At 37.5% G+C, this 16,428-nt stretch overlaps 3 protein-coding genes across 4 annotated transcripts; 2 read left to right on the top strand and 1 right to left on the bottom strand.

The window, feature by feature from the left end:
• The first annotated feature begins 3,882 nt into the window (after positions 1–3,882).
• On the top strand, positions 3,883–7,360 carry LOC140798103 (endoglucanase 12-like). Its single transcript, XM_073151840.1, has 5 exons — positions 3,883–4,249; positions 4,890–5,197; positions 6,005–6,602; positions 6,699–6,871; positions 6,956–7,360. The coding sequence occupies exons 1-5, from the start codon at positions 3,883–3,885 to the stop codon at positions 7,358–7,360; spliced, it is 1,851 nt and encodes a 616-aa protein (XP_073007941.1).
• A 924-nt stretch (positions 7,361–8,284) lies between these two features.
• On the top strand, positions 8,285–11,771 carry LOC140798177 (uncharacterized). Of its 2 annotated transcripts, XM_073151941.1 has the most exons (3): positions 8,285–8,643; positions 8,845–9,429; positions 10,600–11,771. In XM_073151941.1, exons 2-3 carry the CDS (start codon positions 8,962–8,964, stop codon positions 11,485–11,487), a joined length of 1,356 nt encoding a protein of 451 aa, XP_073008042.1. In that variant the 5' UTR covers positions 8,285–8,643; positions 8,845–8,961; the 3' UTR covers positions 11,488–11,771. The 2 variants fall into 2 exon arrangements, with proteins under 2 accessions (XP_073008042.1, XP_073008041.1); XM_073151940.1 differs by having other exon boundaries at positions 8,285–9,429.
• A 382-nt stretch (positions 11,772–12,153) lies between these two features.
• On the bottom strand, positions 12,154–15,695 carry LOC140797168 (trihelix transcription factor ASR3). Its single transcript, XM_073150446.1, has 3 exons — positions 14,871–15,695; positions 14,460–14,501; positions 12,154–12,683 (listed from the first exon to the last, which is right to left on the bottom strand). Exons 1-3 carry the CDS (start codon positions 15,565–15,567, stop codon positions 12,397–12,399), a joined length of 1,026 nt encoding a protein of 341 aa, XP_073006547.1. The 5' UTR covers positions 15,568–15,695; the 3' UTR covers positions 12,154–12,396.
• Between the last annotated feature and the right edge of the window lie 733 nt (positions 15,696–16,428).

Genomic DNA, 16,428 nt, shown 5'->3' with positions numbered 1-16,428 from the left:
TTACCTTACGTGTTCTTTTCTAATCTGCACCTTCTCTTTTTCATTTTACTCCTCATGTTTTCATAAAATCTCAGAGGGGGCTTAATTTTTATAAAAAGGAGATAGAAGTAACAGACTAGAATTTCCAATTTTATAAATATTTAATTTATTTATATAAAAATTATTGTCTTAGAAAGCGATATATATAGAAATTAATCATCTTTGTTGTATTGGCAAATTGATATATTCATTAAAAATCACTACCTTAGAAAATATAGTAGTTTTAAAATAAGTTTAGATACTAAGATAGTTTAGTCAATATATTTTTCTATAGGAGTAGTTTGGTCAAAATATATATATATTTTTTAAACCAGAAGCTATATTAAACCGTACCTATTCCCTTGGTAGGGTCAAGGCATCACTAGCAAGAAGGATACATATTTACCGCCTTAGCCATCAACACTAACTCCCCCGGCAACAGCAAGTTTGGTCAGAATATTGGTAAAGATTCTTTTGCATATTACCGCCTATATTTAAGTAAAACCCCTCTTTTTTAACACCTTTTGCCTCTTATTAATTAATTCAGTGAGAATACTATTATTGAAAATTTAAAAGACACTATCCATCATGATTCATTATGATAGGTTGGCTTTTGCAAATATAGAGGTTTTCTATGATAAAATTAAAATGTAGGTTGAAATATGCAAAGGACCCCCTTGATAATAAAGAATATTTGGTGGCCTTCCAATAATTTTGTGCCACGTAGTCAGTACACAATAACTTGCAGTGTTCTATTTTTTTTTTTGAAATTGGAGAGCTTCATTCAGCTAACTTAACCCAGGTTAGCTAACTAACCCGGGAATCGGTACACAATAAATTACATAGGTCTGGAGGAACATTCTCCCCCAGCGCCAGCCAAGCCGTGGCCCCAGCCATCATCCCGCGATGAGCTGCCCAATCCGCCACTCTATTGGCCTCCCTATACACCCATGAAGCACTCCACCCCCTGCACTCGTTCAACAGGGTTTTGCATTCGTCAACCATATTCCTAATAACTTGCAGTGTTCTATTGGGAATGCTTATTCCATTGATTGTTTTGGATAAGGCCTGTTCAATGATACGGATCCGCTGCGGAAAAGGTAGCACATCTGATGCAATTTCCGGAGAGCTGGCGAATTTTGGTCCGTCAGAATTTTAGCCGTACAGTCAGATGCATCGACTAACGAGAAAGAAACCGAAGTGGGGGATAATATGATCATACGACAGCTCGGATAGCGTAGTTGGATAATGTCCAGATAAAAACAAGGGATAACTCTCAAACTATCTTCATTTTTTCACAATACCTCCTTTTAACTATAAAAATACTGCACTTAACCTTTCAAAATTATTATAAAATAGGGTGATAATTTAGGAGGTAAAAAGAAAATTATTCCTCGAACTAATACTGCTGGATGAGCCAGAGGAAAACAAAAAAGAATAAAACTAAGAGAAAATTATACTTTAATCCCTACCTTCGGGCTAAAATTCAATTATTCTCTCATAGCGTCGAAAATAATTTGATAAGTTTTTCAGCATATTTAAAATAATACTGAATAGATTTTAAATATTAAAATATAATAAAAAAATATATATATATATATATATGTTTGGAGGCTTTTTTCCGTGCAATAGAATTAATTTTTTATTAATCAATTTGATGAAGATCTAACGGTTCATATATTTAAGGGTATAATAGGAATGAAAGATATTACGGGTTCAGTAGGTAATTTTTTTTAGATATATAATCTTGCACATTATTTTTTAACAATTATATTATCTTAATATTTTATTAAGTAAAAGACATATATATCATTAACTGAGAGTAATGTATATATATCAAAATAAGGGTATTGATGTCTTTTATAATTAACTTAATGAAAATTTAATTACATTTTATCTTTTTGATTATTTTTTATTATTTACATATATCTCTCATTAGTTTAAGATTGATTTAAATTAAATTTTAATAGATAGAGATAGAGAATTATATTTAAATTGAAGTTTATCTCCAAATAATCAAATTTAAATTATTTAATATTAAATGATATCTCCTATAATTAAGGCATAATTATATTTAAGAGAGAAATCTTAACGGAAGAAAAAAAAAACGTGTAGAGCGCTTCTTCCGTACCGTAAAGTTAATTGTTTATCAATCACTTTGATAAAGATCTAATGGTTAAGATCTTCAAGGGTATAACAAGAAAATTGGGAAGTTAAGCACACGTAATTAATCTTCTTAACTAATATACTATTTTTCTTACGTAATGTAGTTTTGGAACTGGTATCGAGAAACAGTTACCGGGTATGAAAACTGACTATTATAGCCGTTGGATTAAGATTATAATTTTTAAAGATGCATTGAAGTATTTGCCATATGTTTAATTTACTTATATTATTTTTCATTCGTCAGAAAATTTATTAAATTATTTATAACTTTATCTCTAATAAATATTTTTAAATAAAAAATAAGTGATTTAGTTTGAATATAATTATTGGGGAGTAAAATGATATAAATAAAATTATAGATAGTAAAATGAATGTAGGTCTGATCACAGGGGGCAAGAGTTAAAATATAATTTTCCCGTCAAACAAGGATGGATGGAATAAAACTAGAATAACTCCCATTCAACGTGGTGATTTGTCTAATGAGAATAGCATAGTTGACAGTTCTACTTATTCTTCACAGTAATTACTTATTGCATAAGTTAATTCTCCACCTTAATCATTATTGCTTTGGAAATTGGCATTAGAAGAGGTAAAAAAGACCCGAATAGAAATAGAAATTATGTTTATTGGGAAGAGGCCTATAGAATAACGAAGTATAATTGCATGAAATGAAGGCAACATAGAACACATAGCATGGACTAAGATTTTGTTCGAAACGGCTCCAACGAGAAGTAATGTTACACGAGATGCATGCAATACTCAGTCTTCCTCCTAAAACGGAAAGCGAATCTCTGCGGAATTTTCCATAATTTAATGCTTTCCAAAACAACTCTCTCTCTCTCTCTCTCTCTCTCTCTCTCTCTCTCTCTCTCTCGTCTACTCCCCATGGTTATGGAAGGAGAAGAGCAGGGATGGTGTGTTAATTACTAACTAAAACCAACCCAAAATCTCCAATCTTATTGGCAACATGAGAATTCCATGGAGCCATCCAATCGACAAATGTTCGATATAACGCGAGTCTTCTGGTAATCATCCATCCGTTACGAAAAAAGACCATTCTTTTCTTGCTCTTCTATGTGTTCCAATCGCCTTTGCATACCCAAAGTTGGAAGTTAATTTGGTGAGTTTTTCGGATTGGTTATGTAGAAATCTCATTTGGGTTTTCTTGATCAATGTCGTGTGTGTGCTCTACACCATTCTTTTCTTCCTATACTCAAAGATGAAGCTTTAATGAGTTGTTCACATTGGATACATAGAAATCTCATATGGTTTTGTTTGTTTTGGTCGTTTGCTTGATCAATGTCATCTGGGTGCTCTAGACCATTCTTTTCTTGCTCTTCTATGTGTTTTCAATCACCTTTGTATAGTAAATGTTGAAAGTTTGATGAGTTTTTCAGCTTTGTTTCATAGAAATCTCATTTGGGTTTTCTTTGTTTTGATCGTTTGCTGTGGTTAATCTCACCTGAGTGTTCTAGACGATTCTTTCCTTTTGCTCCTCTGTGTATTTCAATCAACTTTTTTATACTCATAGTTGAAGTTTTGATGATTGATTTCTTCTCTTTGGTTACGTAGAAATCTCATTTGGGTGTATCTTTGTTTTGATTGTTTTCTTGATCAATATAATCTGAGTCCTCTTTGCTTTCCTTTTTTTTCACGTGAATTAGGTGTGGTTAATTCTTAATAGGAGGTGGAGCAAAAATGTACTCCGCCAACCACTGGGGAGGTTCATTTGAGATCCAATTCGAGGTGGAGGATGAGAACAGCCCGGACTTGGAGTTGGATCGGTCGGCCGTGCTCCGGCAGCAGTTGGACGAGACACAGCAGGGATGGCTTTTGTCTCCCCGGGAGTCCAAGAAGAAGGACAAATACATTGACTTGGGCTGTATTATTTGTCAGCGCAAATTGTTTATGTGGGTGGCGATTTCAATTTTGATAGCTTTCTTCGTCGTTGGCATCCGAATCGTCGTCGTTAAGAGGCTACCGGAGAATAGGGAGACTGCTTCGCCACTGGATGAGTACTGCATTGCTTTGCATAAGGCCCTCATGTTCTTTAATGCACAGAAGTGTAAGAATCTCCTCTTTTGGTAGAAATATATTTATTTGTTAGCAATCTTTCTTGTTTCGAATATATGGATCACAATGTCAGTGGTTCATGATTCGTGACATACTAATTGTTGATTCGCTTGTTGTAAAGCTGAGAGTTGCATTGCTGAATCATTCTGCAAGAGTGAAAGATACAGCTAATCTATGAAAATAACATTTATCTCCACCACAATGTACTTGATTTACCACTTATCTAACTGATTCAGTAACTTTGTTGGAATGATTCTACAAAGAACATTTTGGACTTGATGGTGGTCTGAGGAACATTTTGAACATTTTGGACATAATAGGGAAATTTATTTACATACTAACATTTCTTGTAGCTAAGAGTATTGGATTGCTGCAATGTAGTAGTGTGCAAACAGAATTAAGCCAGTCATTCTTTCTTACCAATTCAAAAAGTATCATCCTTTTCCTTAGACTTCTTGTTAGATCCAGATGGAGAGTCTGAATATAGAAAAAAAATGAGTGAATCATTAGATTTTCATCGAACCATTGCCGACTTTTGTGTATTATGTTTATGCTTTCTAGAAATGCAATTTCTGCAATCACTTCCTTTTATCCTGATACTAATGTAACTATGTTGTTGTTACGTTAAACAGCCGGTCACTTGCCAAAATCAAACGGTATTCCATGGCGCGGAGATGCTGGTGTTAAAAACATGGAACAAATACCAGATGTAAAGGATGGGCTTGTTGGAGGATACTATGATAGCGGGGAAAACATAAGGTTTCATTTTCCAATGGCTTTTTCCATGACACTTTTAAGCTGGTCAGTGATTGAATACAGTAGTAAATATCAGGCTATTGGAGAATACAACCATATTAGAGATATTATCAAGTGGGGCACTGACTACTTGCTTCAAACCTTCAATTCTTCGGCCTCCACTATCAACAAAATATATAGCCAGGTAAAACAACATGCTTCTATTTCAGAAAAGAACTACTATTTCTCCTTATTTGCATTCTTAGTCAAGAAATTAAGATTTAGATCAATATGTCTATTCATCATGGCGATATACTGAAATATAGCTCCCTGCACTATGGTATGGAAAAGAGATAAGAACCGACCTCTCCACAAAGTTCTCTTTGTATACTTCAATGGCTCTGTCAGCTCTTAGCAGCATTCAATGCTTAAATATCATGTTATCTTCATCGAAGTGATTTAATTTTGATTTATTGCAGAAATATCTGGAAAGGTAGTAGTACTCAACACAAAGTGTTCTCGTAATTATGCTGATGATATTCTTATTGGCCACTGCCAGCAATTACAAGTGTAGTTATGTGCATGATATAAGTTCCTTCAGAAATCTCCTATACAACCAAGTCACGCTCCGAATCTCCTGTTATGATTTCTCCAAATATTGGTAGCTAAAGTTTCCTGGGAAAATTTACAACACTTTTTAAGATGATTTTATTACAAACATAGAAGATCATTGCTTATCTACTCTTCCTTTTCACTCTTTTCTTGTTACAGTAAATTCTGATATTGTTCTTCTATTGCCTGTAAAAAATTTGATAGTTCTTTAGGAGTCAATACCGTGTTGCATCCGATAACCTCAAATAAGTTTGTTCCTTGCATATGCAGATATGCTTATGCTCTTCCATCATACTTTTCATGTACTTATACAGAATCACTGTATTATGCTGTTATGCTTATATATACATTCTGAATGAAAGTGTACAAAGCTACAATTATTGACATCTAATGGTATCAGGTAGGAGTAGCACAAAAAGATTCTACCTCTCCAGATGATGGATACTGCTGGCAAAGACCAGAAGACATTAACTACAAGCAACCTGTACTGTCTTCCACCTCTGCTCCTGATTTAGCGAGCGAGATTGCATCAGCATTAGCCGCCGCTTCTATCATATTTCACGATGACATGGTGTACTCAAAAGAGCTCATTGAAGCAGCCAAAACAGCTTACAAATTTGCTACTGACTCCAATCAGAGAACTCCTTATTCATTTGGGAACCAATTCATAGAGCCATTCTACAATTCTACAGGCTACTGGGATGAGCTACTGTGGGGTGCTTCTTGGATGTTCTATGCCACTGGAAACTACACTTATCTCTCTCTTGCAACAGACGCAAATCTACTGAAGAATGCTAAGGTCGCCTCACATGTACCAGATTTGAATGTGTTTAGCTGGGACAACAAGCTTCCAGGGGCTGAGCTACTCTTAGCAAGGCTTAGGATCTTCTTGAGCCCTGGATATCCTTATGAGGAAATGCTTAGAACCTACCACAATGCCACAGATCGAAACATGTGTTCATATCTTCAGCAATTCAATGTCTTCAACTGGACTAGAGGTACCGAAATCTCTAATTGTAAGTAAATTAGATGATGTGCTATTTTTTTTTCCTCATCTAGATTCTCTTGTGCTCATTTTCTAGTTTGCATTGTAGGAGGACTAATTCAGCTTAACCATGGCGGCCCTCGCCCGTTGCAGTATGCGGTGAATGCCGCATTCCTAGCATCCTTATATGCAGATTACATGAATACTAGTGGTATACCTGGCTGGTACTGTGGCAATAATTACTTCGACTCAGATACCTTATATCGATTCGCAACTTCTCAGGTTCTTGCTGAAAGTTCTGAAACCTTCTGTACTCTTAGTTATCATCTGAGTTACTTCTTCACATTGAAATATAACCTTTTGCAGGTGAATTATATCTTAGGAGCTAATCCTAAGAACATGAGCTATGTTGTTGGTTATGGAAGTAACTACCCTCTGAATGTTCATCACCGCGGTGCATCAATACCGAACGACGGTAATCCATACTCATGCACTGGTGGATGGAAATGGCGTGATAGAAAGTCGCAAAATCCTAATATGATCACAGGGGCAATGGTCAGTGGGCCTGATCGGTTCGACAGATTCTTCGATCTGCGAAAGAATTCAAACTATACAGAGCCTACATTGGCAGGGAATGCAGGGCTTGTTGCATCACTTGTATCTCTCACAAGCAGTAGCATTAATGGCGGCATAGATAAGAACTCAATCTTATCCTCTTTGCTTCCTCTTTACTCACCCACACCTCCTCCTCCACAGACATGGAAGCCATGAATGATCTCCTCCCATAAATAGAGAACTGACAATATTAGTTTGACATGCATGAATCTTTATTTATTAATTGTTCCTTTTTGCAATATTAGACGAGGCTATCTTTACAAACATTACAAAGAATGCCAAGATGTTGCATTTTATTGAAAGAGCTTTGTTATATAAAAAATAAACACTTCACATTTATTTTGAAGTAACAAAGCCAATGCTTCTGTATCAAAAAGTATTGGATATGAGTTGTAAATTTCCAATTTTGACTCCGATTTGGATCTGATAATGAGAATATAAATTTGTTCAAATACAAATTCAGATATGAATTGAGATTTGAGATGCTTATTCATATTCGAGTTCGAATATATATATTTACCTACAAATATATAACTTGAGATTCTCAAACTTTTAATTCATCCAATATTCATACCTCAAGCAAAATATCCATGTAGATGTATTTAGATTATGAACCAAGAAATATTTTCCCCAAATTTCTCTAAAAATATATTTAGCTTTCCTTTTCATCTCTCACATCATTAACCTCACTGAATTGCATAAGAGGTAGAAGGGCATTTTGGTCATTTTAATATACATGCTAATAGGTTAGGAATATTTTAAAATTAATAATAATAAAAGGGTCACTGAATTCTATTAGTACTGTCAGAAAAATTGATCTTACTTGTTTTTTTATTTTTATTTTTCATGACGTTAACATGGCAGTTAATCTGAAATGACCTAGATGCCCTCGTGACCCTTATATAGCTCTTTAATTAAATTAAGATAAAAAGATGTATATTAGTTTAATTTAACTTTTCTTATAAATTAATATAAAACTACAATTTAATCTTCTTCCTCCCCTCCACTATCGCCAACCACTAGGACACTACAATAATTGCAGCGTTGGGCTGCGGGGAGGCGGTCGTCGGCCTGCATTCGCACCGATCGCACTGGCCCCCGTCGCGACCTTGCGGTGGAGGGGGAGGGAGGCGCCATCGCCGGCGTGGGAGGGTCTGTCGGAGTACAATTGCGGTAGAGTAGAGGGTCTGTCGGAGTACAATTGCGGAGACACCGGAAAAGAAGGCGGCGAAGCCTTTGATGTGGATGATTTAGGCGCCGACGGCAATAGGGCTGGGTTTGGGGATCGGAGGAGGGTTTGTGACAGGGAAGGGGCATCGTGGTGTGGAACGCGAGGGCAGGGTGGATCCTTATGGTTGCAGTGGCGGTGGTAGTAGAGGCCTTTGAGATCAAATCCGGTGTGGGCTCGTTGCCATGGTGCTAGATGTGAGGCTATTTAGGTAATTTTATAATTTTATTTTATTTTGCTCTAATTAACTTATAAGGAGTATAACTATATTAAGCATTTTCCATTAACTTTGCCCCAAAATTTAAGGGTCCTCGTTAAAATCGGATATAATTCAGGGGTGTAGAGGTAATTAACATTTTGAAAACATAGTAAATTTAAATTAATATCCATCCTTAATATTATTTTTGAGAAGGACAAATGGATAAGGATAGGAGAAGTGTCCAATCCTACCCGGATCCGAAGGCGGTGCTCCTTGGGCTTTAATCTTTACCTACAAAAGGAAAACCTAGAGAGAGAGAGGAAGGCGACGATGGAGGAGAGGATTGAGGTGCGAGTGGAGAGAGATAGAGAGAGGAAGGAGACGATGGAGGAGGAGAGCTTTGAGGTGCGCGTGAAGCGTCTCTTCGGATCGCATCTCTTTGCGGCGGTCCCGGAGAGCTCGTTCCCTGTGTCATCGTGGTCGGTCGCCAACGGCGAGGTCGAGCGCCGGGAGTGGAACCGTCAGAGAGAAGGCGGGGACGAACGTGACGAAACCCTGTGCTCCGCTGCCTTCGACGACCCTCGGAGTTGCTTCTCGAAGAAATCGAGGAAAGATGGCGATCGCAAGAAGGAGGAGTTCGAGGGCGATCTCGATGACCTGGATGACCTAGATGAGGAGGAGGAGGAGGAGGAGGAGGAGGAGGAAGGAGGTGCAGACGGAGATGGAGAGGGGGGTGAGAATAGAGAGGAAAGGGAGATCTTGTCTTCCGTCGGCCTCGATCCTACCCTAGATCGCGAGGTTTGAATTCTTAATCAGCTTTATTGTTAAATTTGCTGTGAAATCGTTTGTTTATGCTTAGTGTATCAATGGTAGGTATAAATTTTGAATTTTGTATAAAGATCATGCTTTCATATGTTAAGATACAAATATTATATGCTACGATTTTAGACATTCTTATATTACTTTTCAGTTGCTTATTCTCAGGTAGAGCTAATAAATTCGATTTCAAAAGAAACTAAAAGAGAGAAGTGATATCTTTTAGCAGAGTTTCTGCTTTTGTCGTGTCTGTTGTTGCTCGTAGTAGAAGTAAAAATTCATCTTCTTTCCTTATTAGAAAAAATAGATGTATGTCAACCGAATATTTTGTCACCAGAGTGTGATTGCCCGTAAAAGAAATATAGCTTGTTTGAGAAAATATTTCTGTGAAAGCTATATCATTTTGAGCATATTTTTTGTGAAGATGTTCAAACATATAATGGTCTTATGAGTTGGAAAAGTTGGTCACTGTTTTGGAAAGTTTATCTCACATGCTTATTTGGTAATCTTAACATTGGTATCCTTTGATGGATATTCTTAAAGGTCGTAATTGTGATTGATATTTAGTTTAGTGACGTAGATTTTTTAAATATATCAATGGACTCTTTCTCTAAAGCTTTTAGTATAGATATTCTTCTAAAGTAAAACCCGGAGGATTTAAGGATGGTGACTTTTTCTAACTTTTATCATCAAATAGTTTTCTGCAATGACTTGCATATTTTGGTTTAGGTAATCTTTGGCTCTTTGCTGTTAAATGAATGAATTGTTGTACGAGAACCAATAGAATATTAGAAGGTTGTCTCTCTATTTTTGTATGGGATGAAGGTTATACTGGTTTTCTTATTGGCCAGCAACTTCACGAGTACATTTGTTGAGACGCAGTTTCTTGAACTGGATAATTTTTAGTAGGTCACTTGGAAGGTGTAAAGGATACCTCAGAAGCTTTTGTCATATTTCCACTAGTGGAAGTTGTAGATGCACCTTTTGAAAAATAAGTAGAAAAAAAAAGAATCTGTTTCTTGACCAAGTTTTTGAACACCATAATGTGAAACCCTAAGCTGGCTCATGCTTGGAAAATATGATTAATAATGAATTATTATTTCTTTTACCAGCTGTTACGTGATTACGTCTGACTAGAAAATTTTCTTGCAGGAGGAGGAGGATGACTATGACAGAGAAGCAGTAGGCAGGGAAGATACAGGAGACAGAATGTATATGAGGGAAATCACAAATCATGGCCGATACATGAACATTCATAATGTAGTTCCTGACTTGTTTGATGATACTTTTGATGAGGTCCATGAGTTCCATAGAGATCCACGTGCTGATCATTCTGCAGCTGGTGCTAGACTCAGAGAGGACAACGTATCAGATGAAAAAGGAACCCATTCTCCAATTCTCACCGACCAGGTTGCTGTAGATTCACGAGTTAAGATGGCTGAAGATGATAACAACTTGAAGCCCATACTGAAAAGAAAAGAGGGTCAAGATGATCCAAAGCCAAAGAAACGTGTTAGGTTTGACTCTGGATGTAAAGATGATCAAATTGAGCATCATCAGCCTATGGACGGTGCTGCAGAAAAAGAAGAGCGTTCCTCCTTGCCCTTAGAATCCCCTGGAGTTCCTGATTACGTGAGAAATCCCTCTAAATACACATGCTATACTTTGGACTGGTCAGATAACAATGATGATGAATCCAACACCAAAGCATTTCAAGACTTCCGTAATCTGGTGAAGAGATCAGACACTGATCAGATAGTCTCTGAGTTTACTGTGGAACTCCCAAAGTCTGTTACTTTTACCCCTCGAAAGAAGTTAGCGGATGCTATGTCCGTGGATGATGCTCATACAAATGAAAACAATAGCAATGAGTTTGGTTCGGTCTCATCCTGCTATGTTCGCATAGCAGCAGGCAACTCCCATGAAGCTGATGCATGTGAAATGGAAGAAGACAGTTCAGAAACTTCCACGGTGGAAGCAAGTGTTACATCAAGGAAAGCAGTTCGCCAATATCGGTCAAAGTCGGGGGCGTCTACTTGATTGTTCATCTGTCCTGGAGTGCTGTCGGTGGGAACTGAAAATTTCAGTTGAATTTACCTGCCTTACTTTAGATCATATGGCTAGTTTGTCATTAACTATGTAAGTAAAGGTTTTCTAAGTTGGTTCTCTGGAAAAGGATAGAGGGCTATGCTAAGTAGCTCTTCTGAGTTATGTTATTTTACTTTTCTGACTTTTCTCAAGTTCAGATGGATGTTAGATTTTGCAGTTTCACCTTCTTTATTGTCTTTTACTTCTCTGGTTCAATTAAGAAATTTTTTCTATCATTCTGATATCACTGATTGGTTATCTTTAAGAAGGTTAGGGTAATTGATAGTTTATGCATTAAAAGGTTTCTTCACAGCATATATATATATAATTTTGATTTTGATTTCTTCTTCCTCAAATGTGATGCCCAGGTCAATTAGGTTAGCTCCAACTTGCTGGTGCAAGTAAATGGAGTTTTGAGAGTTTTCAGGCTCCCTTTATGTACAACAGAGCTGCAGTCATCCTCTCTCAAGAAATCTATTATCATTGTTCATGAGACTTGGAGAGTAAGATTTATGGCGTATTAAGAAAGGCACAAAGGCAATTGAGTGGAAATTAGCAGAACTGCAAAATTGAGCTGATTAGCAACCTAAATGTGGAAGATGAAAGAAAAATGAGGCATACAAAAATCTCAACCCTTTCAAAATTTAAAGTCGATCAAGCAGACAACCTCTTTTGTCATCGAAGCTTTAATATGAAATGAAAACATGGATTCCAACTACAATAAATTCCCATCTCTTCCTATAACTGGAGAAAGAAAGAAAAGCTTTACATTTACTCACTACCACAAAAACTATTACCCCTTATATATCTGTACAAATCTTTAAGAATGACTTTTGCTGTATCCTTATCTGCAAAAAGATTTTATAACTTATCGGCAATTCTTCCCAGAGCATCTGCAAGTTTGCTGAGAACACCTAACAAGCTGCTGGCCTGCTCCTTTCTCTGATCTCTGTCCAATTGGCAGTTCATATTCTGAGCTTCAAGTTGCGCTGTCAACATTCGACTGTTTCTCTCAAGTACTTCGATCAGTTGACTTTGAAGCTCGGTTTCACCAAAGCCCTCTTGTGACGTTCTTCTCCTCTTCTGCCCTTCCTGAGATGGGGAATCCTTCTCAGGATTGTAAGCTGGTTGCTTATCTTTGGATGTACCTGCATTAGCAACGTATCAGGAAAATGAAATCATCACAGGAGCATAAGATGATAACCCGCTACTTTGATAACATCAGCATCATATGATAAAATTAAGCCTTAAGAACCAAAGAATTTGACATGCAATTCTAGAAAGTTCTTGTCATAACTTGCCGGTACTGCGTATGCTTGACAGCCCACTATCACCTTTCTATGACTTGGCCAAGTTTATTAAAGGATTGACAACATTATATTTTGAGCTTAAATTTATCCTTAGGATCAATGTTATTATGTAACACATTTGTGTTAGGCTGCTGGATATGTATTTCTTGTTTGTAGATACTCAACAAGTTCGTAAATATATATATGAACTAATAGGGGAACACACATTTGTGCTAGGCTGGTCGATTACATTCTACCCTCCTGTTCCTAGGCCAATTCAAAGTGCATCCTTCTTAACCTCCCATTTGTCACAAATTACTTTCCTTTTGGTGTTGATTTATTACTCTATCTACAAATGCCTAACAACATTACTTTCAATACAAAAAGAAAACACTCCTGTTTTAATTTATAATAACTAGTTAGTAATAGGGATGTTTTTATGAAAATCAGTAAGTCTTATGCTTCTTTCATTCCAAATCCCTCTCGTTTCGGAAGTTTGAGAATTCCTCACATCCCAAATTAGAGAGAAAATTAGGACAAAAAGTACAAAATTTGATGATTCTGGCAGAAAATTGCTCTCGGTCATCTAAAGAAAAGCTACCAATTGCACATAATCAGGACCATAAGGGCAATAATTGTCACTCATGAATATACAAGGAGATGCCCTGAACTTTGGCCACAGCACAGGGCAGGTAAAGATGTACCTTCTCCTTGAAAAGAAATATTAACATCAACGCTCAATCAGTTATGTGTTTCAGTTCTATTCAATCAGCCGAGGGGCCACAAATGCATATTTAACTGCACAAATGGGCACATATACCACATTGTAGTATCTGATTAATTGTTTCCTAAAACAAGAAGGCTTTGCATATCACCTGAGATTTGCCAAGCTACTCAGTGAAACCTTTTGGATGATTCTACCTATCTGGTAGTTAGGAATTTTGCTCTAAACTCTGTAACATGCAAGACAAGACTGAAGAACATGACAATTTGTCATTGTTTCATGACAGAATTTTTTTCATTACGTAAGCCTTAAAAGTTGTATGGATGAAACATTTGGTAGCTGACACTTGCTCCCCAGGTGGATTATGGATAATTCTATAGCCATGCATACTGGTAGGATACCCTATGATGGAGGGAACCAATTGTGGATACAATTTATAGGTGGTTTCATTTTCCATATTTGACAAAATCAATATAGAATAATAATTTCATAATTACCCCAATAATTGCTATTAGAATCAGTATCAAAAGTGTATAGTTAGTTCTCTGCTACATCATCAGAAGTGAAACTACTAGCTAAGTCGGGAGCTCAATTCCGATCTAGTATGGGACTATCATCTCCTCTGTAATCTTCGCTCTTTTTGTTACCAATTATTTGCAAATTTTAACTTCCTCCTAGTGAATTATATTCCATCTCATAATATTAAAACAGCGACAATTACCGCTCGCTCAAAACAAAAGTTTATGTTGATCCCAAGAAAAAGAAAGAAAAAAGTATCTTTCTAATTGTTAGTGATCAGAATTAATGGAGAAGGTGTAACATACTATCTTGTTGGCAATTCATGACAACACTAAACTGTATAAAAGACCCCATAGTCTTAAAAGTAGGGCTGAATTGAAACAAAGCATTACCTGGCTCAGAATTCTCCTGCTGAGATGGTTGAAACTTCTTCTCTGCAATAAAAAAAACAGCTGATCAAGCAACCACACCAACTCGAAATCCAGACCAACACCAAGAAAAAACCAAGAAAAGAATCAAATTGTAATCCAAATATCAAACTTTTAATTATGAAAGATAACCACAAATCACTCTTGGATTCAAAATCCCCAGAAGATCATATGGGTACCATCCAAGGAAAGACTCGAATTGCAATCCGAAGATCATATACTTATCAATAAACGAGGATCAAGATTGGATTTTCAATTCAAAACCCCCCAATGAAAGCCAATTACCAGAAATGATCATAATTAATCAAGAGAAGAGCCAAATTCCAATCAAAAGATCGAGTTCTTTAATCAAAAACCTAATAAAACTCCAATTACCAGATAAGGGCACCACCGCCACCGGCAGCGGCGGCGGCGGGGGCGGCAAGACCCTCTCCTCCTCCTCCCCTGCCTCCTCCTCTTCTTCCTCCCCCACCACCGCCGCCCCTGATCCCTTCTCCTCCTCATCGAAATCCGAGAACAACCCATCATCCCCTGCCCCTCTTCCACTATCAAACACCACCTCTTCCTCCTCCTCCTCTTTCCTCTTCCCCTTCTCCTCCACCTCCTCCACCTCCACCTCGACCTCCACCTCCACCACCCCATCGAGTATATCATACACCTCTCGATCAAAGAACCCCGGCAACCTCCTCTCCCGCCTCAGATCATTCCTCATCACCCAAAACGACTCCTTCGCCTCCTTCCCCTTCTCCCACTCCTTTATCTTCTTGTAATCCCCGGCAAGGTTGCTCCACCGCTTCCGGCACTGGACCGGCCCCCGGTTCACCCCGTGCCGCCGGCAGTACGCCGCCACGGCGGCCCACTTCGGCTCGACCGGGCTCGATCCCGGTCCAATCGAACCGGCCCGGTTCGACCCGGCCCGTCCCCTCCCCCTCCCTTCCACCACCCTCTTCCCCTGTATCAACACCAATATCTCCTGCCTCGTCCACCTCGGCAGCCGCGGCGGCCGCACGCCGCCGCCTCCCCCGGCCTCGTAGCCGTTGGAATTGGACCCCCTCTCGACGGCGTTAGCCATACTTTACATGGTTATAACGGTCGGAGGGGTTTAATAGGAATGGCCGACGAGGGGTATAATGGGTATTTCTCAAATGTTGGGGAGTGGCTAATTAAGATAGTGATTAACTTTCCCTGTCCTAATGAGATCATTAGGGCATTATTCCACTCCATTATGCTATAGATTAGTGGTGGAATATATATATATATACACATACATATACTTATATATATATATATATATATATATATATATATATATATATATATATATATATATATATATATATATATATATTAATATAGAGGGTGGAGGGTATGATCTTTCTTGAAAGGGAGTCCATATTTGCTTTTTAGGGTTATTAAATATAGGAAAGTTGAAGGGATATCCCTTTCCCTCTTTGGGCTTGACAAGGCACCACCACCCTCTCCTCTCCATTCTTTTTATTGGCATTCTAAACTTTGGTAGATTTTGATCTTTTTCTAACTTTTGGGGTGGTAATAATCCTTACCTTTAGGGGATTGATTGATTGATTGATTATTTTTCTTAACTAATTAATCTGGATTTAGCCATTCATTTGTTACCTACCATATATTAGTTTTTTCGTTAAAGTTTTAGTGCTTTAATTTGTGTCACTATTAGGTATTGCTTGCTTTTATAACGAGAAAGGATTAGTGCGATGGCGAAGAGAATTTTAGTGAATGCCCCCTTAATTAGTGAAAGGTCATGTTTACTAAATGAATTTTGATCTTTTCATAGAGCGATGATAATTAACCACCTTGACGATTATTAGAGGGGTGACCTAAGCAAAGATTCCCCTTCACATCTATGACATGAATTTGTCATGTGGATGACTAATCGAGAATATTAGGAAACACATGT

This window comes from Typha latifolia, chromosome 11 (assembly GCF_019914945.1).
Source record: "Typha latifolia isolate L0001 chromosome 11, TyphaL0001v2, whole genome shotgun sequence".
Lineage (NCBI taxonomy): Eukaryota > Viridiplantae > Streptophyta > Magnoliopsida > Poales > Typhaceae > Typha > Typha latifolia.
This window is presented reverse-complemented; position numbering and strand designations above follow the sequence as displayed.